The sequence below is a fragment of the Helicoverpa armigera genome, chromosome 12 (genome assembly GCF_030705265.1).
Source record: "Helicoverpa armigera isolate CAAS_96S chromosome 12, ASM3070526v1, whole genome shotgun sequence".
NCBI classification, from domain to species: domain Eukaryota; kingdom Metazoa; phylum Arthropoda; class Insecta; order Lepidoptera; family Noctuidae; genus Helicoverpa; species Helicoverpa armigera.
In genome coordinates, this window is record NC_087131.1 from 5,028,937 (window position 1) to 5,053,518 (window position 24,582).

At 36.7% G+C, this 24,582-nt stretch overlaps 3 protein-coding genes across 4 annotated transcripts; 1 reads left to right on the plus strand and 2 right to left on the minus strand.

Annotated features, from left to right (window-relative positions):
* Positions 1 to 154: 154 nt before the first annotated feature.
* Positions 155 to 2,460, minus strand: LOC110373877 (methionyl-tRNA formyltransferase, mitochondrial). Its single transcript, XM_021331313.3, has 5 exons — positions 2,271 to 2,460; positions 1,910 to 2,116; positions 1,353 to 1,486; positions 1,018 to 1,185; positions 155 to 544 (listed from the first exon to the last, which is right to left on the minus strand). The coding sequence occupies exons 1-5, from the start codon at positions 2,423 to 2,425 to the stop codon at positions 171 to 173; spliced, it is 1,038 nt and encodes a 345-aa protein (XP_021186988.3). The 5' UTR covers positions 2,426 to 2,460; the 3' UTR covers positions 155 to 170.
* Positions 2,461 to 4,956: 2,496 nt separating this feature from the next.
* On the minus strand, positions 4,957 to 21,291 carry LOC110374920 (opsin, ultraviolet-sensitive). 2 transcript variants are annotated; one of them, XM_021332859.3, is made up of 3 exons: positions 20,670 to 21,291; positions 7,405 to 7,535; positions 4,957 to 6,494 (listed from the first exon to the last, which is right to left on the minus strand). In XM_021332859.3, the coding sequence occupies exons 1-3, from the start codon at positions 21,176 to 21,178 to the stop codon at positions 5,467 to 5,469; spliced, it is 1,668 nt and encodes a 555-aa protein (XP_021188534.3). In that variant the 5' UTR covers positions 21,179 to 21,291; the 3' UTR covers positions 4,957 to 5,466. The 2 variants fall into 2 exon arrangements, with proteins under 2 accessions (XP_021188534.3, XP_021188527.3); XM_021332852.3 differs by lacking the exon at positions 20,670 to 21,291 and adding an exon at positions 19,127 to 19,890 and having other exon boundaries at positions 4,960 to 6,494.
* LOC110374932 (clumping factor B) lies at positions 8,233 to 9,848 on the plus strand. The gene is made up of 6 exons (XM_064037243.1): positions 8,233 to 8,408; positions 8,723 to 8,800; positions 8,872 to 8,973; positions 9,093 to 9,188; positions 9,273 to 9,374; positions 9,471 to 9,848. The coding sequence occupies exons 1-6, from the start codon at positions 8,285 to 8,287 to the stop codon at positions 9,758 to 9,760; spliced, it is 792 nt and encodes a 263-aa protein (XP_063893313.1). The 5' UTR covers positions 8,233 to 8,284; the 3' UTR covers positions 9,761 to 9,848.
* Positions 21,292 to 24,582: the final 3,291 nt, after the last annotated feature.

Genomic DNA, 24,582 nt, shown 5'->3' on the forward strand with positions numbered 1-24,582 from the left:
TTCCTCTATCCCTATACCTGCCTATTATAATTTTGATTAACTTTTGTTATAACATTATTCCTTTCAACTTTGAACAATAATAAGGTGGAAAATTAACTCTTGTGTGGTATGTTACTTGTCATCTAAGATAGGTATGTTTATAAAAAAAGGTAAGTATTTATAATAAATATTTATTGATTTCTAGAAACTGTACATTCCCTTTTATCTACTGGTACATTCCTGATGTATCCGTTATAAAAGTCTAATGCTGATATTTGTCTTTTGCCTACTATCCTAAGTGATTTAAAATAAATATATCTTCGATCTTTGCATAATATTCTAATGGCATTTGTTGTCTCACTATATTCCAAGGATCCAACTGGTTTTTGGCTATGGTCGACTTTTTCAGGTTCATGGATGAATGCATCGAACAGTTTCATTTGTTTATCTTTAAATGTTGTAGTGAGCGGATACAAACCGTATATAGCTCGATATAGGTTGTATACTTCAACTGAAGACATTTCTGCCCATCTGACTTCACTTATATTTTTGTGGATTTTCTTAGCTGGAAACAAGAAGAGGTGTATTTTAAGGCAGGTACTAGGTACTGGTAACATAGTTAATGCTGATAATATCTAGTTGCACTCACAAAGAGGTAATTATTTTGCAATCAGATAAGAATAACAATATTTGACCTCCATTAATTTTATTAATTAGCAATTGTTTGAAGTAAAAGGACTGTTCCATTATGATTCAAATTAAGGAAAGATTGTATTATGAGTTAATAAGGTTACTGTATATATTACCTAGCCAATGATTTCACCTGCATCCCATTGGGACTTTAAATACCTGAATAAAAAGTATCCTTACCGGATAAATCAATAAGTAGCCTTTCTTAGTAAATAGGAACAATGAAAATTTGAAAAATGAAAGTTTTAGAAATGATCTTGTACAAACAAAGAAATTCTTCAACCGTAGAATGAAAATGAAATGAAAAATGTGTTATTGAATAAAGAATATTAGTATGTATACACATACCATAAGTTACTCCCTCTGTGCTTTGTGGGTGTGCATTTTCTAAGCTGGCTGGTAAAGTTTTGATGCAATCTACCAGCATTTCTGCACCATATTCAGATAACTGCTCTGTCAGTTCAGGTAACTTTATATCTTTGGGCACTGGTACTTTTATTTGGCTGATTATTTCACCTGAAATATTATTTTTCTTTCGTTATGTAACTGTCTCTCTTCCTTCACAGAATTTTTTAAAGAATGGATTTTGGTCAGTTTCTTTTTTAATTTAAAATAAAATAAACACATTTAATATAACAAGTTATAAGTCTTCAAATGAAATATCATATGAAAATTACTCTTACCCACATCAAAAATGTCTGGTTTGATTTTCATAAGCGTAACTCCTGTGACCTGGTCTCCATGTAAGAGTGTGTGGATAATGGGAGCCGCTCCTCGCCACCTCGGCAGTAGACTGGGATGGACGTTCACCATACCACTGAAATAGGTAAAAGTCCCAATTTAGCATGATAATAGCTTGAGCTATTAATATTATAAATACACAATGTAATAACAAAGTTAAATAATTTTGAAAGAGTAGGGATATTCCACATTAAAAAACATGATTAAAAAGGTAAGTAATATAACCATTTGCATTATACAAATGTGTACTAAACAATTTCGTTAAGATAATAACATGGATTAAGTTTGACAAATGTTAAGTGTGTCTTAGCAATGGGTATTGGGTTGCCCGGGTTACTGGCATGAGGAGGTCAGCTAGGCAGTCCCCCCTTGTAAAACACTGGTACCCAGCTGCGGCCAGTTAGACTGGAAGCTGACCACAACATAGTTAGGAAAAGCCTCGGGAGATGATGATTAATATGGATTTATAAATGAAGGCAAGTAGTAAATAAAAACTTACAGTGGAAATTTGTTAAGGAGATCTTCTTTAATCAGGTGACCAAATGCGACAATCAGTCCTAAATCGTATTCTCCAGCTCGTAAACTGTGTAAAGGCCATGGTATTGTGTTTATGTTCTCCGCTTCAGCGTACTTAATTATTTCTGTTTTGTGTTTCGTACTTGTAGTAACCAAGTCCAATCTGTCGATGAGATGATTCTCCTTCTTTCTGAAATAAGTATGACTTCGGATTAAAAAAGTAATATCTTTATACTGATATTAAGAGGCTGATGTTAAAATATTTCATTGTAATCGTATTTTTATGGAATAACAAGTAAAATAGACGAATGTAAGCAGCTGAATCACTGGAGGTTGTCACTTACCGTAAATCATTTATTTTTCGTAAACTGCTAAGAGCGATGCCATCAGATCCAAAGAATAGAAGTTTGTATGATTTTGCAGTAGAATAACGCTTAAGAAATAAGTTATTTCTGATAAATACAATTTTTATCAGATGAGATGAGAGGTTAGGAATCATAATTACCAACTCAATAACAAAAAGTTACTAATGTCACTGTCACTAGCGTCAATGTCAAAATGTTTACTTGACATATATCAGGTTCTGCCAACTACTGCCATAGAATAATTCGTTCTTAAACGCTCATTTATGAATAGTACTTAAAAAAATATACAATTTGATACTGCTGTTGTTAATTTAGATCGTGGTGGCCTAGTGGGTAAAGTATCAGGTCAAGAATCAGTGTGGGTTCGATTCTAGGTTAGGCAAGTACCAATGCAACATTTCTAAGTTTGTATGTATGTCGAAGTATGTCTTAGACCCAATGACTGTGTTTTGGATGGCACGTTAAACTGTAGGTCCCGGCTCTCATTGAACATCCTTGGCAGTCGTTACGGATAGTCAGAATCTACTCAGTCTGACAACCAGTCTTACCAAAGGGTATTGGATGGAGAAGGTGGATAGGCAGTCGGCTTGTAAAACACTAGCATATAATAGTACAATAGCGTCCAAGACCGATTTCGACGACGGTGGCTGTTCTTATAAGGAGATCAGCCAGCTGCGCAGGACGTATATAGTGCACAAGCATTTGCGCGCACACAGGTGCACTCACTATTCCCTCACTCTCATAGCCCGATGGGTGACAATCCGACACGACCGGAGAGAGATCAGGCGCAGGACCGACATTAACGGGTAAATCAATGACCATCTTCCAGACTACAGGCTACTTTGTGAAAGTTTCTAAAACCCACAAGGCAATTTCGGCAACGCCCCGGGAATCGAACCCGAGACCTCATGACCACTAGACAGACCAATGAGGCAGTACCATACACCCCCATATTGACCTCAACATACATAGTTGGAAAAAGGCTCAAGAGATGTTTTTAGATAGATATCTAATTAGATTATGCTACATTAGTACACAACCCTGCCGGACCCCTCTTCTCATGTCAAACGGGTCAGATGTATTGCCCTTATAAACAACAGAGGCTTTCATGTCTTCATGGAAAAGCCTTATTAGGTTTAACAGCTTCGGTGGACAGCCAATCCTCTGCAGCACAGCGTATAGTCCCTCCCTGCTCACAGTATCGAATGCCTTGTTAAGGTCAACAAAGGCCGTTAGCAGAGGTGTTCTTTGTTCCCTACACTTTTCCTGAAGTTGCCGGAATGTAAATATCATGTCTGTGGTAGATCTTTGTGCGCGAAAGCCACACTGAGATTCAGGATATACTCGATCAGCTAGCAATTGTAACTTGGAAAGGATCATACGACCAAGTAGTTTGCCAGCTATACTTAGTAAGGAAATTCCACGGTATGAATTGCAGTCGCCGCGGCCACCCTTTCCTTTGTACAATGTGCCAACACTGTTCGGTATGTTTTTCTCTGTACTCCTCAAAGTTGCGTTCGGAGATAATCAACAAGGCATACACCTTCACACCAGGGTGGATGGTAAGCTCTTCAATATTTCGCTCCTTAAATCCAAAAAACATCGCCAGGATATTATCGTTGATAGCTTACTGTTTGCGGATGATGCAGCATTTGTTGCTTCAAGCCCATCGCAACTTCAGGAAGTGCTGGATAGGTTTAATAAAGCTTGTAAGCAATTCTCTATGTCAATCAACGAAAGGAAGACGGTAATTATGACGCAGGGGATTACTGAGATACCCACAATCTCATTGGATGGTTCACCACTGGAGGTTGTTGAAAACTTCTGCTACCTGGGATCCACAGTCACAAATAACCTTTGCCTGGACGCCGAAATAAACAGCCGCATCGGTAAGGCCTCTACGATGTTCGGGAAGCTGAGCGCAAGAGTTTGGCACAACAAATATCTAACAGTTAAGACTAAGATTATTATCTACCAGACATGCATCTTATCCATACTCTTGTATGGCGCGGAGACCTGGACATCGTATGCTAAACAGGAGCGGAGACTAAACAACTTCCATATGCGCTGTCTCCGGCGCATATTGGATATTTCTTGGAAGGATCGAGTAACAAACGAGAAGGTGCTTAGTATGGCGTGCATACCTAGCATAACCGCACTTCTTAAACAAAGAAGATTGCGCTGGCTAGGGCATGTGCAGCGGATGGAACCTTCTCGTTTGCCAAGACAAACTCTACTCGGCCAAATATCAGATGCCAAGCGACCAGTTGGGCGGCCATTGTTGCGATTTAAAGATAGCGTTAAACGCGACATGGTATCGTTTAAAATCGACCCGAACATCTGGGAAAAACTCTCTGATGACCGTGATAGTTGGAGGAAAAAATTATCCGATGGAGTGGTCGCGCATGACAGTGCCTGGTTCGATCTGCTCTCCAAAAAACGCGATCTACGTCACCAACGAATGGCACAGCCTCCAACATCACCAGGAACTCAATTTGTCTGCGGACGTTGCGACCGGCGATGTCGCTCCCGTATAGGCCTTGTTAGCCATCAGCGCAAGTGCCAAAGCCAAACCACCTGAAACGGATGCAGCTTTAATCATCTTTTATAGATGTTATCAGGCCATAGTAGTAGATGCTACATTAGAATCAACTTTAGGTTTAGGGAATAAAAGACGCAAATTAGAAGATCTTTTTATTAATAACATTCATCATGGATATTTAAAATAGAATTTCAAATTTCTATACTTACTAATATCTAAATAGGTACATCGAGTGAGATTTGGAACTGGTATCAACGCTAATAAATTTTAACAAAGTTTTGTAACAAACTTAAAGTTGGTGGGCACCTACATTAATTCAATAAATACTCGCAGATAGGACAAATGTCTACTGGTACAGTTACCTATCTATAGATAGATTCTTTCTAAATGCCCTTTCGTTAAAGGATCTCTATAGTTTGCCGCGAACAGGGCTAGTCTAACAACATTTATCTAATTTAATTCAAGTCATTTGAATAATTTTTCCTTGACAAGCTTGTTGCGAGAATTAGTTCAACATACATATGCAAATATGTTGTCAATTCTGTCTCAATACTTCTAAATTCAGGAATCAAATTCCAGAATGTGAAAGGATCACAGCTAGCTCCTACTTATACTTTGTTTAAAGTAATATTTTTATATGATTTGATCACTGCTTTGTGATAAATTGGTGCGTGTGGAACGTCTATGAAAACTTTTCTTTTTGGTAAACTGAGGCTTCGTGTACCAAGAAGGTGGACTGACAACGGAGTCTTCTAAGCTCTTAATGCTCATACTTCTCTGGGAGTCCTGGCGCTGCGCTACATTAGAAGATATAGTTTTTACTTTTCCATCATGTTTTTCATCATTTTGATATGGTATGTCTTTCATTTCAACTATTTCAACTTCAGTATCACTCAAATCTTTACTTGGTCTATGCACTCTAGTCGTATCAGTATAACCAATAGTTTTAAGAGTTCCACTCAGGCGTCTCGACTTGTCCCTGTATAACATTTTCTTAAATTCTTTACGGAATTTTGGATGTGTTATAATGTAAATAAATGGATTTATACATGCTGCTGTCTTGCAGAATAATGCGGGTACCATTGAAGTAATTGGTGTTAACAGGTCCTTTTTCCCAAATATTCCCAAAAGAGCCACAACTGCATACGGCGTCCATGATATAAAAAATAGAGCTATGACTGCCATGACTAGAAAGGCTAACTTTATTTCTGCCTTGCGTTTAGTACGCTCCTTCACATGTCTTGAAGATAGCCTTTGATCTTGGTTGCCATAAGACATACTAGTATTACAAGCTACTACTCGAAATATGCTAATGTAACAAAAAGTGATGGTGCAGAATGGTGCTAGCCACGCTGCACAGAAGAACACGAAGATGAAACATCGAGGTGAGACGTCTTCAGTAAGGTAATCAAAACTACAACTAGTCAAGTAGCCTTCTGGAACATATCTGCCGTAACCGATGTCCAGGGCAGGGATGATGGCGAAGACACAGGCGTACAGCCACGCCCCGATGGCTAATAGACGAGCTCGTATCGCCGTCAGCGCTCGGAGCGGCTCCAACGGTCGTACCACGGCCCAATAGCGGTCCAGGGCGATGGCTGATAGCGTGGCAATCGATGTGGTGCCAGTCAAACCTCCAACAAACCCGTAAATCAAACAGCCTGAAACAATAATTTAATCGATAAGAATTTATTAACATATTGCACACTATGATTCTGGCCCCGTGCAGGTAGGTATATCCTTATCTTCCCATTGCAACAAATTGTACAAAAATTGCAAACATAAATCATGGATTTCAACCCCCATTACCTCACTTCGGTTCGTTTGTTTGCGAGGCAAGGCGTGGCTGGAAATGATAATAAAGTTGAAAAATTGACACAGCCATTGAACCGGTTCGATTACTTGACTTCCGTAAAAGATTATGAATGGGCATCTGAATGGGTATGCAGCATTTGTGTACTGTTTCACAAAAGAGAACCGAATGAGTGTACAAACTCAAAGCTACCTAATTATCATTATTAGAATACCTGCTCTATTTCTTAATATTAAGTTAATACTAAGAAATAGCAACTAGTAACTGATTGTTTTGTTTTATTCGGAAATGTAAAATTATTCGAATTAAGTAATAAACGTCTGGCACATTCTCGGCTTAGCATTTTTGGCTTACCACTCCGCCACATAATGAGCAAAAACCGTATGCGGAAATAAAATGCGGCGACTATTTCTCTACTTAATCGGATAAAAGCGAGATAGAGTCTATTTTACAACTTTCCTTGGTTAAAGAATATGTAAGTAGGAGCAGGTAGATTAATTCAGTAGAGCTATTTTTTTAATCAATTATTTTTTTTACTGGATTTGCTCTTCTGTGCTTACATCTACAAAAAACCAAAGGTCATGATTTCATGAGTCTTTTAAAAGATTGTTATAGTTGCTTGTCAAACCTTTTGAAGATAAAAATATTACATGTGCGTAAGTAATTAAGTATATAGGTATAGACAGTAAACATAGTATCACAGGTGCAAAACAGACATGCTAGTGTGTGTAAAAGTTAAGGAAAAGCGTCGCATTTACCTGTTTTCCCCAATGCTGGGCCGAGATTAAACGAATTGAAAATGAAAATCGGTGTTTTGGCGAGCATCAGGAAATCGCTGAGGGCCAGGTTTGCCACGAGGATGTTGCCGGGAGTACGCAGACTACGGCATCTGAAACACATTAATCATATCTCTTTGATGTTTTGTCATCCAGTCCAGCACTAAGTAGGTAGGTACATGGAGAGTTAATTAAAATAGGAACGTGCTCTAATTTCGTAACACTGTGCGGAGATATAAAAAGGACCGCTACAATGGAGCATTTTGTGTCATAAAGATATTGCCTGTTGAGGTCTAATGGTTAAGCATATTATCTCTTGTGAAGATGTACTTATTAAATAAATGATATTAAAATAAAATATGTAGGTTGGTACTCAGATAAGCTATGTATTTTCGTTAAGAACTTTCCAAGGTGCAGCTGCTCATTGAAATTAATTTGCTGATTTATCAAGTGGAACGATAAATTTTTCTTGAGCATTTTCTGACATAAGTATGCATTAAATTAATATTTTTCTTGAGCACGCGAGTTGTGATAGGGGTGATAACTATTTCCATATAGGTGGAATCTTGCCTTCAGAAAGACTAAGAAATACCTAACTTTGTATGAATGTAAGTTAACTGCGGTACTAAAGGCCTACCGAAACTCTAAAGCTAGATTTAATCAATAATAGCGGCACAATAATAAGATATGTATATAAAAATAAATTACAAATTCTGTAATACTGAAATTCGTCACCTTTATAGCTCCTTTATAGACACAGCCAAAAATATTATAGTATTTGCACAACTGCCTGTTCTTAATAAATACCGAAAATCATCATAGTCGTTAGTTAATTTTAACACGTTCATGTTGTGTTGATATCATGAGGTTGATTAATTTGTTAATAATATTTATAGTAGCTTTGATCTTCGAAGCTAGAGGGGAGCCAACTACTGAAAATAATGTCACGGTTGAGAACGAATCCTGCAATGAAAATACAATCGAAGGTAAGGTTTCGAAATATATTTTTTTATTTAATCTTCATCATAACGGCATGGTGCTGCGTGCATCATTAATCATAGATGATCATGAAAAATGAACACAAAAATTAAATGGTTTTCGTAAATCTTTGAAAATAAATTATACCCTCTGCTACCTAAGCACCTTTTGGAAAATAAAACAAATTAACACGAGTATATTCACATAGATTTGATTTAATTAATTTGTACCTAAACAAAAATAAATTGTTCAGAGGAGTTGCAATTTTTTATGTAGGTTTATATGTACATACATATCACGGATTGTTTTCCTTGTTTTTCAGAACCTGAAAGTCTAGTTAAAGAGAATCCAGAACCTTCCGATAGCAAAACGACATTACCTGAATCCGAACCTCAAGAAGGTAACACTATAAGTAGGTTTTTTTCTACTATTTTATCGATTCGTACTTATTGCTACGGATTTTCTGTTTAGGGTCTGAGGATTTAGTGGATAAGGAAAAATCCCAAAACATAAATGCTTCCACTGAAGTTCCTGGGACTGAAAGAACATTAACTGAACCTGAACCACAAGAAGGTAGGTAACGTTGCAATATTTTTTGTCAATTTTTTTGAAAGGATTCTTATAAAAAGTGGATAGGTTTGGGTGTTATTTCCACTTGTATCACAGATTGATCTCACGTATTTTATTTTCAGGTTCTGAGAAATTAGACGAAAAGGAAAAATCGCTCGATAACAGTTCTACTGACGTTGCTGCAACCGAAAATACAACTAATTCCGAACCAAATGAACGTAAAGTTGTCATTTTTGTTAATTAATGGTTTTAATTCGATTTGTATTTTTGACGGACGGATTGTATCCGTATTTTCTTTTCAGGGCCTGATAATTTAGATGATGAGGAACAGTCACTTAAAAACAATAGTTCTACTGAAACTCCGTCGACCGAATGTACGTTAACTGATTCTGAAGCACAAAAAGGTAAAGTTGTTATATATTTTTAGGTCTTTTGATGTCTTTTAGCATGGTTTTATTACGATATGTATCACAGATTGATCTTAATGATTCTTTTTTCAGGGACTGATGATGTAGATGATAAGGACCAATCCCTTAACAACAACAGTTTTATCGAAGTCCCTGACACTGAAGGTAGTTTATTAGTTTCTTATTATAACGAAGCTCGTGGACGTAATGCTATTGGTCCTTTTTCCAAGATACAACTCCATAAACTACCAATACCTACAAAGTCACCGCGCAGGGCGCACCATCTTCGAAGGACAATGATCAAAATATTTGAAGGATTGGAAAAAGGGCTTAAAAAAATCCTGGATCCCGAATCTGATGAAGAATCAGTTGAGACGTCTTAAGTGAGTTTTGACTGGATTATATTCTTGTAAAAGTTTTACTCATCAAATATGAAATCACAAAATCAATAAATGTTTGAAACTTTTGGCACTTTGACTTTAATAGACTCTATAACAATATCTGATACGGCTACCATCTGCGCAAATTATAATTGAATTATAAAATTATTTTGACCCCGTTTTCGATTGTTGTCAAATTGTGAAGATAATATTCAAACACGTCTTATTTTCCGGCGCTGCTCGGGTGAAAGATTGCGCTGTACTTTGTCACAAATATTGATTTATTCTCTTGAGATACGAACGACAATTAAGAACCTTTCGTTGTTATCTCACGGTCTACTTAGACGCAGCCTGTGTTGTGAAGTGGGTCTCAGGAGAGACTGAAGGGAAATCCTAATGAGGGCTTTAAGTCTTATGTAGCTGTCGTGAATAGCTACAATGACCAAGAAAAGTTTTAAGTAAAGGAAAGAGATTGATCCCGAGGGTTTTTAACATAATGTTTTTTGCAACACAAATTAGGTTTTTTAACATCTTTTAAGGAAACTGTTTTGTTGTTTTCCTTTATATTCGCGATTTAAATCTCAGTTCTCCCATTGTCAGACACAGAGAAAATTGCTTAATTACTTTTACTAAGAATTTTATTGATTTTCACTGAAGATCTTATATATTAATTCACGATTCCAACCTTAGCCAACAGTACCTAATCTAAAAACCATTTTATCGTAAAAACTAACTGCTAATTCAGGTTTAGAGTTGGGTAGGTAATATAATGTGCAAGGGGGTACATAAGAAGAGTCTGAATCACACATAGGTACACAATGCAGGAATACATGGCAATTTCTTATGTCTTATGTACTTACCTACCTAAAAAATAAAACGCCGGGCTTTCACTTTGCATAACAATAACACGTTATTCAAAATGGTTGCTTCTAATTCATAATTCATTAATTAAAAATAAGGGCCTTAACAACGAAGTACTTACAAAAACTTTTCCATTGAAGAAATAAATAGGTAAGTATTTCAAAGGACTTCGGAAAGGTATATAAATAAATTCGTATCGAACATAGGCACGTGTTCTACATTTTTTATTTTCATAAAAACCTTGAATCGAAAGGTTGCCTTCTCATACATGCATATACAAAATCCTTCAAACTTTATGAACTTTAGCATATCGTCCGCACATTTTCCCGTACATGTGGCTTGCGCCAAAGAAAGATTTATAGTCCGTACAAGTCTAGATTCATGAAATTAATTAATTTGCGAACCGATATCACATACATTTAATTAAACATGGAATTTTCCTCTGTATAATATTATGACAGTTGGCAGTGAATTCACGTTAATATGCGTCGGTACTGCTATAAATATGGTAAGATATTGTCGGCCTCATGAACAAAATACATTCGTTTGCGTCTGCCTAATTGACGAAGGACGCGAGATGCAAATAGTTTAATAATCCCAGTGTTTAATAGTGACAGACTATAACAACACTTGATCGTGGTAAATTCACGTACATTTATCGGCTATATACGCATGCCTACTTACGTATTTACACTAAAGTGCTAGTACTAGCTTAACTTAGTTTTACTGCTTTCTAGGCTGGAACAAAGTTACGTTCATTAAATGAGATCCCACTTGCTTCTATCTTGGTTTAATTTCTGTAGGTATTCATGTTTATTTAGTAGAGATTTCATGTTGAAGTTAGGTTTATGTTTAACTAAAACGATAATACAATGTTACGTTTCACAAAATCATGCCGTGTTGGTTTGAGTAGGCGTAGATAAATAAGGACTTGAGGAGTGTGGCTTACCTGGCGTACGAAATGAAAATTAAAAGCAACATCGACATATGTTTACAATATAAATGTATGATAATAAGAATGTTTTAAACTTTCTGGTAGGATTGCATTTACCTACATAAGTACCTATTCGTTTATTTATTGAATGTGTTATTGTAACATGAAGTGTTTTACGATAAGTATGGCTAACAGGTACGCGGTTCCTACTAATGATATCATTAGATTTGTGATTTTCACAAAAATATTTTCTTTCTTAATAGAAATAAATCCATAATCAGGTTGAAGCGTGGATATATTGAGGCTCAGTTTCTGCGGTCCCAAAAATAAAATAATCTACCCCAGCGTAGATACCTATAGGTAGGTAGTATAGCCAATGTCCGATTACAAAAATGCCAAAAATTAATTAAACTACGGTTACTTTGATGTGGACAGATGTTGTCAAGTCCCACAATTTCAGTATAAAGGATGTCGTAACAAAATTACTTCGGCATAAAGCTAGAGTACCAAGTGGCGGCCCTCGTTTTGCCGGAGACAGCTTAATTTCGGAGCCCTTGGGGGGTAGCTATGTATACGTAATAAGCCCCGCCGAAAAAAAACAACAGGAAAAACATGTGTGAATGTGTTTCATACTTGTTAAGTTGAGCAGATTATTTTAGAGGCTTTCACAAGCAAATGGGCAATAATAAATCTTATAAAATACATGTCATCATCATCATCGTCTTATACAATTGCCTGCATACTTATAGAGTTAAGGAAGATAAAGAATTTGCAAGCGTAGGTATAAAAAGTTATATTCATGTTTGTGTGACAGAAAGCGAAAACACAACGATTTAACAGTCCAAATTCTACAAATCGACAAACAGATAAAGGATGTAGAATTTGTAGGGTGTTCAAATAATCACGACACGAATTCAGGAGCCAACACTTATTTGATATTCAAATGACCTTTCGCTTTATTAGCTAGCTGGGTTTCCCGCTTTATCACCGCAATGCACGAAATGAGAGCTCGACGACTCTTCCAGATTAGGAGATCAAAAAAATGGTAAACGATGGGCAGGCGCTTTGGGATTATCTTTCACTATTCATACAAAGTCCGTGACGGCTTAAACGGCTGGAGACTTATAACACTGAAGAAAGTATCTGACCTAAATAAATTAATTTCTTAAATTGACTTTCGTTATGGCCATTGTTTGAGGCAGCATAAAGCTGAGTGGAAACCCCATTTTCAAAACAATTTTCACTTTTTTTCTTCCATTTTGTATGTTTGTGACAGAATCAATCGTGTTTCTTTCTTTGTAAACAATAATTACACGGGTGCATTGTACAGCTTGGTCTAATCCTGGTTTGAGAGAAACAATATACGGACCATAACAGACAAAACATTTTTAATCAGAGTTCAGGAGGATACTGCCGGCCATCTTTTCATTTACCTGTAAAGACTAATCAACGAAGGGGAGAGCTATTCTTAGCTCGAGTCTTAAATACCTTGCCATTATGTAGTTAAACCAAAGTTTGTAGAACTCTCTGCCAGCGATAGCCAGAAAAAATATCTGTGATTTTAAAGGACTTCTAAGTAAATCGTTTAATTATTATATTTTTTACTTTTGCTATATTGGTATTGTTTCTGAAGCCATACAACTTATTTACGAGATTATTCGCTAACTTTAGCTTTAACTTTAGGTCCTTATAGACAGTGGCGGCGTAGCATCGGGTGGCACCCGGGGCGTACTACCTATTGAGCACCCCCGTCCCTCCCTCGCACCCCAAAAAAAACGACAAAATATAATCACGGGCTAAAATTGTAAATTAAAGTACTTAAAAATCGTGTAGAAATCATTCATGGTGCTTTTTGCTAGGTTTAACATAAAGAAACCGGAGACAGATCACTGCAAACTTATAAAGCCCTAGCGAAGCGATCCCGTGTCATTTGAGTTTTGAGACTTAAAATAACTCAAACATGTTTCTAAAAAACCAGTGTCCAGTGAAAAAGCCGCGAGCGTAGCGAGCGCGAAATTTTTGAATTTTAGAACAGTAAAGTCCCTCAAAGAGTTTAAAAGAAACAGGCGTAAAGTGGAAAAGCCGCGAGCGGAGAGAGCGCGAAATTTTTGAGTTTTAGAACAGTAAAGTCCCTTAAAGAGTTTAAAAGAAAGAGGCGTAAAGTGGAAAAGTCGCGAGCGAAGCGAGCGCGAAATTTTTGAGTTTTACGACAGTAAAGTCCCTTATAGAGTTTAAAATAAACAGGCGTAAAGTGGAAAAGCCGCGAGCGTAGCGAGCGCGAAATGTTTGATTTTTGGGACTCAATAATACCTAAAGAAATTAGAAAAACCACCGTAATGTGAAAGGCGCGAGCGGAGCGAGCGCGAAAATTTTTGAGTTTTGGTACACAAAAGTCCTCAAGTGTTTACAACTTAGAAATCGTCAGCGTAGAGCGTCAGTTGTTTTTGCTACTTCGGTGCTTTAACTTTTTGTTAGATTAAGGACTCAAGAAGTAAACGCAGAAGAAGTTTTTTTCTAAGTTTGAGGAATTAATTTAAGTAATCAGGAAACAGAACAAAAATAAACAAGAAAGAGGGGGTGACAGCCGGACTGTGTCACCCCTCTCAGTGTTGCCTCGACGTCTCGCGCATGCACTGTTGTGGTTTTGTTTGAATATCGTGCATTTAGTGAACCTAGGCTTTGCAGATTAGAATGGCACCCTCAGTGACTTGTCAATTTTGCCCGCGCCATCCTGGTCGTGCAGATATGTGCCGACCGAGATGGCACCCCCTTAGACGTGGCACCCGGGGCGGACCGCCCCCTCCGCCCCCCCCTTACGCCGCTACTGCTTATAGATAATGTCTTTGATGGAAGTCAATTAAATAGGAATACCTCGGATCATAATAAATCCACGTAAGATTTTCAGTTGCCTTCAGCCTTTACTTCTTAGAATCATTAATAAGCACAGCTTTGAACTTTCTAAACTTTGTTATTACTGAAATAATGGATTTTAATTAATCGTTACTTAGAAACGTAAAGATTTAAGAACTTATTAACTGTTACTATCTGTCTACCTCTTTTAAAACTTTGTATATAATCTACGTCACAAAAGGTACTGCTCGAGGTGCTCGTGTATTTATTTTTTGTGTTTTTGTACCGTCGATCAATCGGTAAAGTAAAGCTCAGTTCTGTCTGTAAACGGATGGGTGACCATTTATGACTCATATCGAGTTCCTCCGTATTTCGGAAGCTACGTACTGTATGATGTTTTGTACTCCTTTGCCATTTTTACATCTTTGGCCGTCGTTAGGCACGGTAGTCAGAACTTAGAAAGTCTGAACACCAGTCGTAAAATTTTTAGGCATGTTCTAATAAGTACTATTACTAATTCTGTGTTGAATGCTTGTTTCTCAAAATAGTATAGGTTCTTGTTCATCTAAATTGTATCTAACGATTCCAAAGTACTTAGAGAGTTTAGCAAATATTGTTTTCTGTCGAGAGCAGAGCTTCAGTAACGTGTGTTTAAGATTTAATATCAATAAGTGTCAAAGGAATTTCGGGCCTATTTCGGCTTAAGACCAAGATTAAATATTGACTTGGTGAAATTAAAATTGATAAATTATCTTAGCTCTCTCCGATAAAAAGGGTCGCATTTGGTAAAGGCTATAAATAGCTTTTCCTTTTAATCTTAAGGATTTCAAATGCTGTCAATGCCTTGATCGATGTTTTGCCAACTAGACCCTTTACATTAGGTATACAAATGTATATGTAACTAATCCTTTCTAACCGAATTTGACAAATAAAAATTACCATTTAAAATAATGCAACTGTTGTAAAAAGGACACTTAAATGTGATAAAGACCTCGATATGTTTAATTAAATTTATACTTGATATATTCTTACTGTATATAAAGTTTCACAGAAAAAAACCTAAACTTCACAACCCTGGCTACAATATAAAATTTAATTAATTAGTAAAATATTTCATAATAAAGTTTCTCGCAGACTTGATACAAAACAAAGGAATTCAAGATGGCAACCGTACAAAGTATCCTCACCCTTTTGATAATAATGAATTCATTACAGTTGAAGGAACAATAAAGAGATTCTTTTAACCGACTTCAAAAAAATGAGGCTCTCAGTTTGACCTGTATGTAGGTATGTATCACTTCACGTTCGACTGCCAATTTTGGTGCGGTTTTCAGCATAGTATTTATCAAACGTACGAGAAAGTTCTAGGTAGGTATATGTATAATTGAAGACGGTTAAAAAAAGTATTTACTCATTAGGTATTTCTAGGCAGATCAGAAGCAAGACGGGATGAAATCACTTGTATAGTTATTATGTCACGTCGGCCAGCCAAGCGAGGTGATCAATCAGTCAACTAAGTTACGTACACGACGTTATCGGCGACCACACAACACTGAACTTATGTCTCGTCCTGTGTCGTGTACCTATAGTTTTAATTACGATACGCTCTCCTTAAAGTGGTGAAGAACCTGTTGATTAATTAATGCCAAATATTTAGCTTAGCATCTGTTTTAGGGTAAGTTGCTCTACTCGGCTCGATTTCATTGTATACTAAGTTGACAAGTATTTTCGTAAAATGATTTATGAAACTGTTTTTAATGTAAAATAATAATTTTGGAGAAATGTAGAAGCTTTAGAAAAGAAGGCTTAAGACATTTTTGCTTTCCGTTTCACAAATTGCAAAAATAATTTCACTATTCAAAGAAGCAACAATTAAGTAAGTAGAGGGATGAAAGAACGAGTCGGACCAAGGAAAAAGTAAAAAATACTAAAAGGACAAAGATTGAAACATTAAGAAAAGAGATGGACGGACAAAGAGTGGAAACTGAAAAGGCTACCTAAAGAATATTCACAACGCTGCTTCCAGTGAAACAGAGTAAAAAAACGTTGATACCGTAGAACAGATTGCAATAATTGCAATTTGCTCTGTATTTTTTCTTCAAGGCTTAGTTACTTTAAGCCATTACGACGCCTCATAGCGATAGTCGTTTTTCACGATATCTAACAGTTCATTCCTGATTCAACTAAGTCTTGATCTTACTTCGTCCCAATTGTATTAGTTCCCACACTCGCAGAAAAAGTAGCCTATGCACTTTCTAGCTCTAGAGTAGTCTATCGGTGTACTAAATTCGTTTAAATCGGTCCATTAGTTTTGGGTGTGAAAGCCGGACAGACCGACAGAATTCTTTTACATTTATTAACGATTACATGAAATTCGGTTGGTTGGATACAATTCAAGGTGGGTTGCCTAGCTACACACCCAAATATATGTAGATGTCAATCCATTGTCTACGCCTTTTATCTAAGTAAACCGTTTCCTTCAATTGTTCACGGGCCCGTTTTGTGTAATAAAGGACTTCATATACTTTAAAAAGAATAAAGGCACATACCTAGATCATCCTTCTGAGTTATTCGAAAACGGAAACAAAGGGAAAATGGTTTGAAGATAATGTTTTTGATAATGAAATGTGGGTCTTCAATTACTTAAATATCCTTTTAGATAATTTATGAAACCATTTTGAGCGCAATAAGTCCCGTTATTGAAAATTACTTTTCACTATTTGAGTTTATTCGAAGTAGATTTTTAAAAGCGCCAAGAGAGTGGTGTTTTTTTCAGTTTTTCTTCTGAATAGAGAAAATATATCCTTCGAAACACTCAAAAGGAAAGACAAATTAACTCTCTGCTAAAGTTAAAATGGACTAATACCTCGCTTTAGGAAAAAAAGGACCCAAACACCTTAGTAAACTAGAGATACCTATTTACAGAACAATGAAGGAGCGCTTCTTTGTCTCGATAAATGAAACAAACACAATGCTCATCATATCTATTACGTCTTAATGATCACACAGGTAATTGAGAAGTAAAGTCTTGCAGACTACAATACCGAAACATTTTTGGATTACTTACTCGTAGTATCTACGTCTTAACATAAGAAATAAATCTTGTAAGAAATTCTGAGTAAGCATAGCCTAAAGGATGACATCGTTATTTTAATTAATATTTAGGTAATCTTGTCTACATTTTATTGATTTTATGGGCTACTTTGGGTTAAGGGAATTTATTATTTTTTCTTAGAAGCTCAATTAAGTTGCTTCGATGGAAATGGCTGCGGGTCCCAGTACTTACAGGCCGTTGAAAGCTTTTGCCGATAAAAATATATTTTGTAAGTAAAAAGGAATTACGATCAAAATGTTATACTTATAGATTTTTCTTCGTGATGCATCTGTAACTGGGCTAACTCTGACACATTAATTAAAGACTCCCGCATTGATATATTGCAACCACACGCGTGACTGCCACTTCAAAAAGGTGTTCTATTCTGTTGCAGCTTAAGTTCTATTTAGTTTGAAGACGTTTGTTATTTGAATTTGTAATTGTTATTCTACACTAAAAAAGTCGTTAGGCTTGATTGGATGCGAAAGGAGAGGACCGGGTGTTGTGACGTAGGCCGAGGCTTATGTCTATCAGTGGCCGGTGATAGGCAAAATTGATTGATTGCTTCCCTACGGAAGAAAAGCCGATTACAGATTCATAAAGAAATATGTTTACCTACCAACGTAACAAAACAAAGGTAGGTAAAAACTATTTTCGTTTCTTTATTAACAAACGATAAAACTTTTCAAAGAGTGAACTGCAAAATGTATTTTCTACGATACATAAAAAGTATAATGGTTGAATTTTATAGCAAATTTTTATTAGTGAAAATATTTTTGTATCTCACCAGCTTTAAACGTTTATGAGTACATAACTCTCTTATTGCGATAAATACTAGCAGATTGGACTTCTTCATTATTGTAGATAAAGTGCGAAAGATTGCTTAAATAACTTTCGCATGTAGTAAACACTTATGTGAATATAACCCAATTATGTAAACGACTACTTGTTCGCTGAGCTCATAAAATCAATGCTCATTTGCCAAGTTTAGCTCTTAACGGTAAGAATTGGGTCGGGCATTATAAAAGATCCAATCAAATGACGAATATTATTTGCAGCGGTGAATTATTGTGTATAGGATTATTGGGAAAGATCGGCAATATACAACAGCTAGCATATTACCTGTAGTAGCATAATATATTTTAATACCAAGAGCATTGAGTATTTGCAATAAAAACAGTTCGGACAAATTAATGCGCTTCCTAGACACATTGTCAACTTTTGCATTTATTGTTCTGGCAGTGTGCCAGGGTTTGCTGACCTTAAGTCAACTGATTGATTCTTATGAGTGTGTTTACTAGCATTCGTTATCTAGTTTATTTCCAGCGTAGAAACAGGAAATGACCTTCGACCATCACGTAAGAATATATCACCTGCCATTCATTGAGGTAATTCCCAAGCAGATTCATTTGATGACACCAGGAAAAGTCACTTGGCATGGGAACGTTGGCTCATAAAATATAAATCTGTCAATGTGTCATCAACAGCTTATGCATATAATTATATGTGTCGTTCGTGTAAAGATCTCGTGAACGCTTCGAATTAGACCACTTTTAAAATAGATGCATCAAATAAAACATTTGTAGGATTTATGTTTTTGTAAAAGTTTCCATGGAATATTTCTACTGACCTCATGTACATGAGCAGTACGAGCACGTTGCCGAAAGCTCCGATTCCCGCCAGCAGGACGTAGGTGCTGCCAAAAGTGTACTGGATCCACGAGTCTGGAGGAGGGAACTGCAGCCAGTGGCTGTTGATCCGCAGCAGGTAGTCATCCGTAAACAAGCCTAATGAGCGCCACCTGTCCACCGGCCACCGCTCAATGAACTTCGCGACTAAAGCTAACTTATTTTCCGAAACACTGAGTGTTGTCGACTCTACAATATCTACACTATTCTGATAAGAGGCGAAGTCGTTGACCACACCATCTGTCACTTTCAGTTTACTGCTCTCATCATTCAGTTGATTTTCGAAGTGGTCAGAGCTCCTTCTTCGTCTTTTCCACTGCTTTAAGTCATCCAAACAACGCCACAAAAAATCATTATGACACTTAAACGGTTTCAATGCCACTATTTTTGTAATTTTACAGTATATGCACTTAGTTTTAACGCCTTGCATCTGAACTGCATAAGTTTTGTCCATCACACGTGTCGTCGTTTCAGAATTTAAACAGTAAACTATGTTAGAAGCCGCGACGAGAGCAAAAATTAATAAACTCAACATACTATTCACGTTGTATGTCGGAGAAGTCGTCGTGTGTCTATAAATTAATAGGACACAACCGTTCCCGATGGTTTCCGAGACAAAATGTTGCCGGTGCGTCACGGAGAAGCGAAATGTGTCCCGGTAAGGATGCGGTACTATTTTCTGTTCCCGACTAATCTCTTAACTTTCTCGGAGAGATGTTATTGTGAGGACAGAATATTGCAAGAATAGAAAACGTCCCTGGAGGGATATATTTAGACGTACGGAATACTGGAATAAAACATGCCACTACGATCGAAACGAAATATTAACTTCATTTATCACTTCATGTAAAACGTTTGTACGTTAAACGGCCAGGTAGAATCGTGTTCTTCAAGTGCTTATACCGTGCTTGAATATTTAAATACATGGATAATCTGGACTTACATCTTTGTAAGTAATTTCACCTACTGTATGTATAATATAAGGGTTTGGAGTTGTAAAGCTTTTTATGTTACAAAGGACCCGAATCTAATCTTCTATACCTACGAGGTTTTTAGGTCAATAAGTAGATGTTCAGGAAAAAAAGTTACTTACAAAAAATGTTAACTTATATTTTATGGACTCAATTTTTTGTACCTTTTTAGATTGAATAATTAGTACCTTTCTATTCTAAAGTATTGTTTTTTATTATATAAAAAAGAAGAAAAAAGTGTCTAGAAATTATCAGGGAGTTTTATTAGGGTAACCCAGTTTTTATTGTGGTAGTAATTTCTGATATCAAGAGAGTTTACTATTTCATAATTAAAAAGCCGTAAAAAGATTACAACCTGAAGCATATTTTGATAACACAGCCGTGGAATTCATAAATAAAATGTTTATCTAACATCATCCCGTTACACAAAATAAATGCAGTACATAAAATTCTACTCCCTTTATTCATGCAAATCGGAGTGTAAAGCCAGCTGATATCATCACAATGGTCTTACCTGAGATACATGAGCAGAACGATGACGTTCCCCCCGCAGCCTATTATAGTAAACAAAAAGTAAGAGCTGCCTAAAATCTTCTGCACCGATTCACTAGGAGGTGGAAATTGTAGCCAGTGTTCGTTGATCAAATCCAAATAGTTGTCAGAGAAAAACCCATACTCTCTCCATAGGGATACGGGCCAATTTTGCTTGAAATCCGCAAGTAATAAAGCGTGCTTGTTCACAGTCGAAGTGTTGGCTGAATCGCTAAGGTTTCTCGATTCGGGCGAGTCCGCTATTCTGTATGCCGTTTCGACGCTCGATTTGTTTGTGGACCGCTTTTTTCTATCTAATTGCATTTGTTGAACTTTTGTTATGCTTCCATAATTCCATAACTCGCGAACTTTTTTTGCGTAACTTTCGTCGGCTTCGTTTTCCACTTGTATTAGATTTGGATATGGGTTCGTTAGTTCACAGTAGCATATAATCACAACTGAAATAAGTGCCACTAAGGTATTTAATTTCATTTTTGGTTAGTTTTAATATTGTTCGCGACGTGTCGTCGGTATGGAATCTTGCGGTGTTTTACTTGGAGCAATCAGGTCTATTTGTGTCGTCGTCGGTGGCCCGAAGACACTGGATGCTTAGCCGCCATTCTCCCGGGACCGATGTGAATTTATGCTTAAGTGGATTAAAGTGGCGTGCTTTTAGTAAAATCTGTATTGAATTGCCGGTTAATATGGACGTTATTAGGTTGATCGAGGACTCGCTGTTGTCGCTATGTTGTATACTATAGCTAGATGTATTATTACGTCACATATATGGTACAGAATAACAGAAATATGTTTGTACTGACATATTAATCGAGGAATATGTTGAGACAAGTTCTATTTTATTTAGTAACCATCCTAGACTCAGACAATACAAACAACAATAATATGATTTGATAAAGTGAGATAAATTGCTTTATACATCAAGCTCACCTAATACAATGACAGCATACATAACTAACGTGGACTGAACAAATAATTTATTCTTCTTGGTTTTTGGTGATATTCAATTGTTACTTATTGTTTATGCTCCTGCTTATTAGGGTTCCGTACCCAAAGGGTAAAAAACGGGACCCTATTGTTTTCGCTCCTTTGTCTGTCTGTCCGTCCGTCTGTCACCAGGTTGTATCTCATGAACCGTGATATGATATCGTGATGATGTATTTTTGTTGCCGCTATATCAACAAATACTGAAAACTAGAATAAGTTAAATATTTTGGGGGGCTCCCATACAACAAACGTGATTTTTGTCCGTTTTAAAAAAAATTGGTACGGAACCCTTCGTGCGCGAGTCCGACTAGCACTTGGCCGGTTTTATTCTATAGCTGAAGAGGTAGCTGTCATATTTTATGACACTACTTACATCTATATTTATGTAGGTACGTATAGAATCAATAAAAAAAGTCGTGGTGGCCTAGTGGGTAAAGGACCAACCTCAAGTACGAGGGCGCGGGTTCGATCCCAGGTCAGGCAAGTACCAATGCAACTTTTCTAAGTTTGTATGTACTTTCTAAGTATATCTTAGACACCATTGGCTGTGTTTCGGATGGCACGTTAAACTGTAGGTCCCGGCTGTCATTGAACATCCTTGGCAGTCGTTACGGGTAGTCAGAAGCCAGTAAGTCTGACACCAGTCTAACCAAGGGGTATCGGGTTGCCCGGGTTACTGGGTTGAGGAGGTCAGATAGGCAGTCGCTTCTTGTAAAGCACTGGTACTCAGCTGAATCCGGTTGGACTGGAAGCCGACCCCAACATGATTGGGAAAAAGGCTCGGAGGATGATGTATAGAATCAATAAACCCCCAATCCTACGTGATAGGTCATCCTATCGATACACAAGAATTAAAGCTTCTTTTACTTATTTATTTTAGTCCGTATATAGCAGCAGTATTAACGCTGAGTCATTTAGAAAATAGATATCTCTTGGCAAGAAATATGATGTAGTCAGCAATAATTTGACGTATCGCCCGCCAAGCTTACCTTGGAACAAGTCTGCAAACATTTAGAGGTAATCACCATTCACATCTACCCTGACCCGAGACTTTGATGTTTACTCTTACCTTTACGCTAACCTCTGACCCAAATTTATTTGATGAATTTTACTACGATCTGTGTTTACCCAACAGCTGTGTTTACCCAAGAGTTGAAACTGAATGCTGCCAGTTATTTTTAAATGTATCCCCTTTTACATATGGAGATTGAGATTTTCCTGTTTACTGACTTATTGGAGGTAAACAAGTCGAATGTAAACAAAACTATATGTTTGTACGAATCGGAAGACATAACGTAGCAGAGAGAGAGAATAAAAATGCGATCCGCACGTGTAGAAGTATAATGAAACGCTAACAAGGATAATTATTGTTTCCTTAATCAATCGTAATTGTTAATTATCTTTGTATAACCATTTTCAACTGATAACATAGAGGATTTTTTTTGTTCCTAATCAAACTAATTAATATCTCAAATCTCAGCTTACAGAAACTCAAAACTAGTTAAATATAGGTATTTAAATATGAAGTATTAAAACATCTAATGATCGAAGTTACTGGAACTTGGGTAAATCAGAGAGAAACTTGGGAGCTTTCGATTCGGCTTGGATTTCAAAGCTCAATAATTTCAGAGAATTTCTTGATATAATTACTACGGGTGATATTGATATCTTGATGGAAGTATTGAAGTTGTTTGTCATGTTACACTAATTATTTTGATGTTACGTCTGTAATATTGTAAGAAGTTGAAACCGTGTTGACTAAGGTCACGTTATCTCTGCCTCATCCTTCTCGATCGATCGGCTAAACAACAGTCCCTAATTTTAACAATTTAAATGTCTTATTGACAACAGTACTAAATTATGTTCTTTAATTGGTAGCCACTTGATCCCATTATGCCAATATTCCCAATTTGTAGAAGCTTATTGAGCGCATCGCTAATCTTGTGATTAATTATTTCATTGTGCAGACTCGCACCGAAATATCGGCGTGGTGGACGTAACGAGTACATAATATAGTGTCATTATTACATAATATACATGCCGCTGTTAATAATAATAATGAGATTACGGATTATCGTTACAGCCCATGGTTTAATAGCCAAGAGCCTCGACCAACACTTCATGAGGCTCTCGTTTGGCGGCTGGTCAAGAGACCGATTCGGAAGGCAGTCCTTCTTGATACGGTGTGTATTTTGAAGAGGTTTCTGTCTCTGGGGTTCTAAGTACCAGTGCTTTAAACTCTGTGACCGATATCGGTGGCCAGGTATTTTTTTACGTTTGTAAATTTAATATTTAGAAATGTAATAGATACGTTTTAGTGTTTTAGCATAAAAAAACGATAATAAGGAGAGGGAGAAAATAGCCACCCACTAATACGACATCTTTTAGTATATTACGTAATATAGCTCTAAGATAAGTATTGGCTGAAGAGAAAATATGTACGGTGGCGTTAGTAACTGGCCTGTACCAATTCCTCTATTTCCAATCATAACTGTGACGTCAAAATGACGAAACCGATACTATTAAATACTTCGATAGCGACAGCACTGCCACTAAAACGCGATGCACATTGCACTTGGCATTGAATGGCGGCATTATCCGCAGGCGGTTGATAATTTTAGTCTATACCTTGCCAGCAATAGCTGCCGTAGTTAATTTTAATTTGTTTGTTTTGGTAATACCTAAAAACCAGTTCGATTTATTTGATTTGACTGCCAAAATATAAGCTGGATAAAGTGCACACTATGGTGCTGGAAAACTGGGTGTAACATTAACTGTATGCATGTCGGTAATTATAAAACAATAGAAAATCAATTGTGTCTCGCGTTTATCTGCGCTCCGACCTAAAATGGGTTAAGTAACAAAACATTATTGAAAACTAGTTTAGTAAC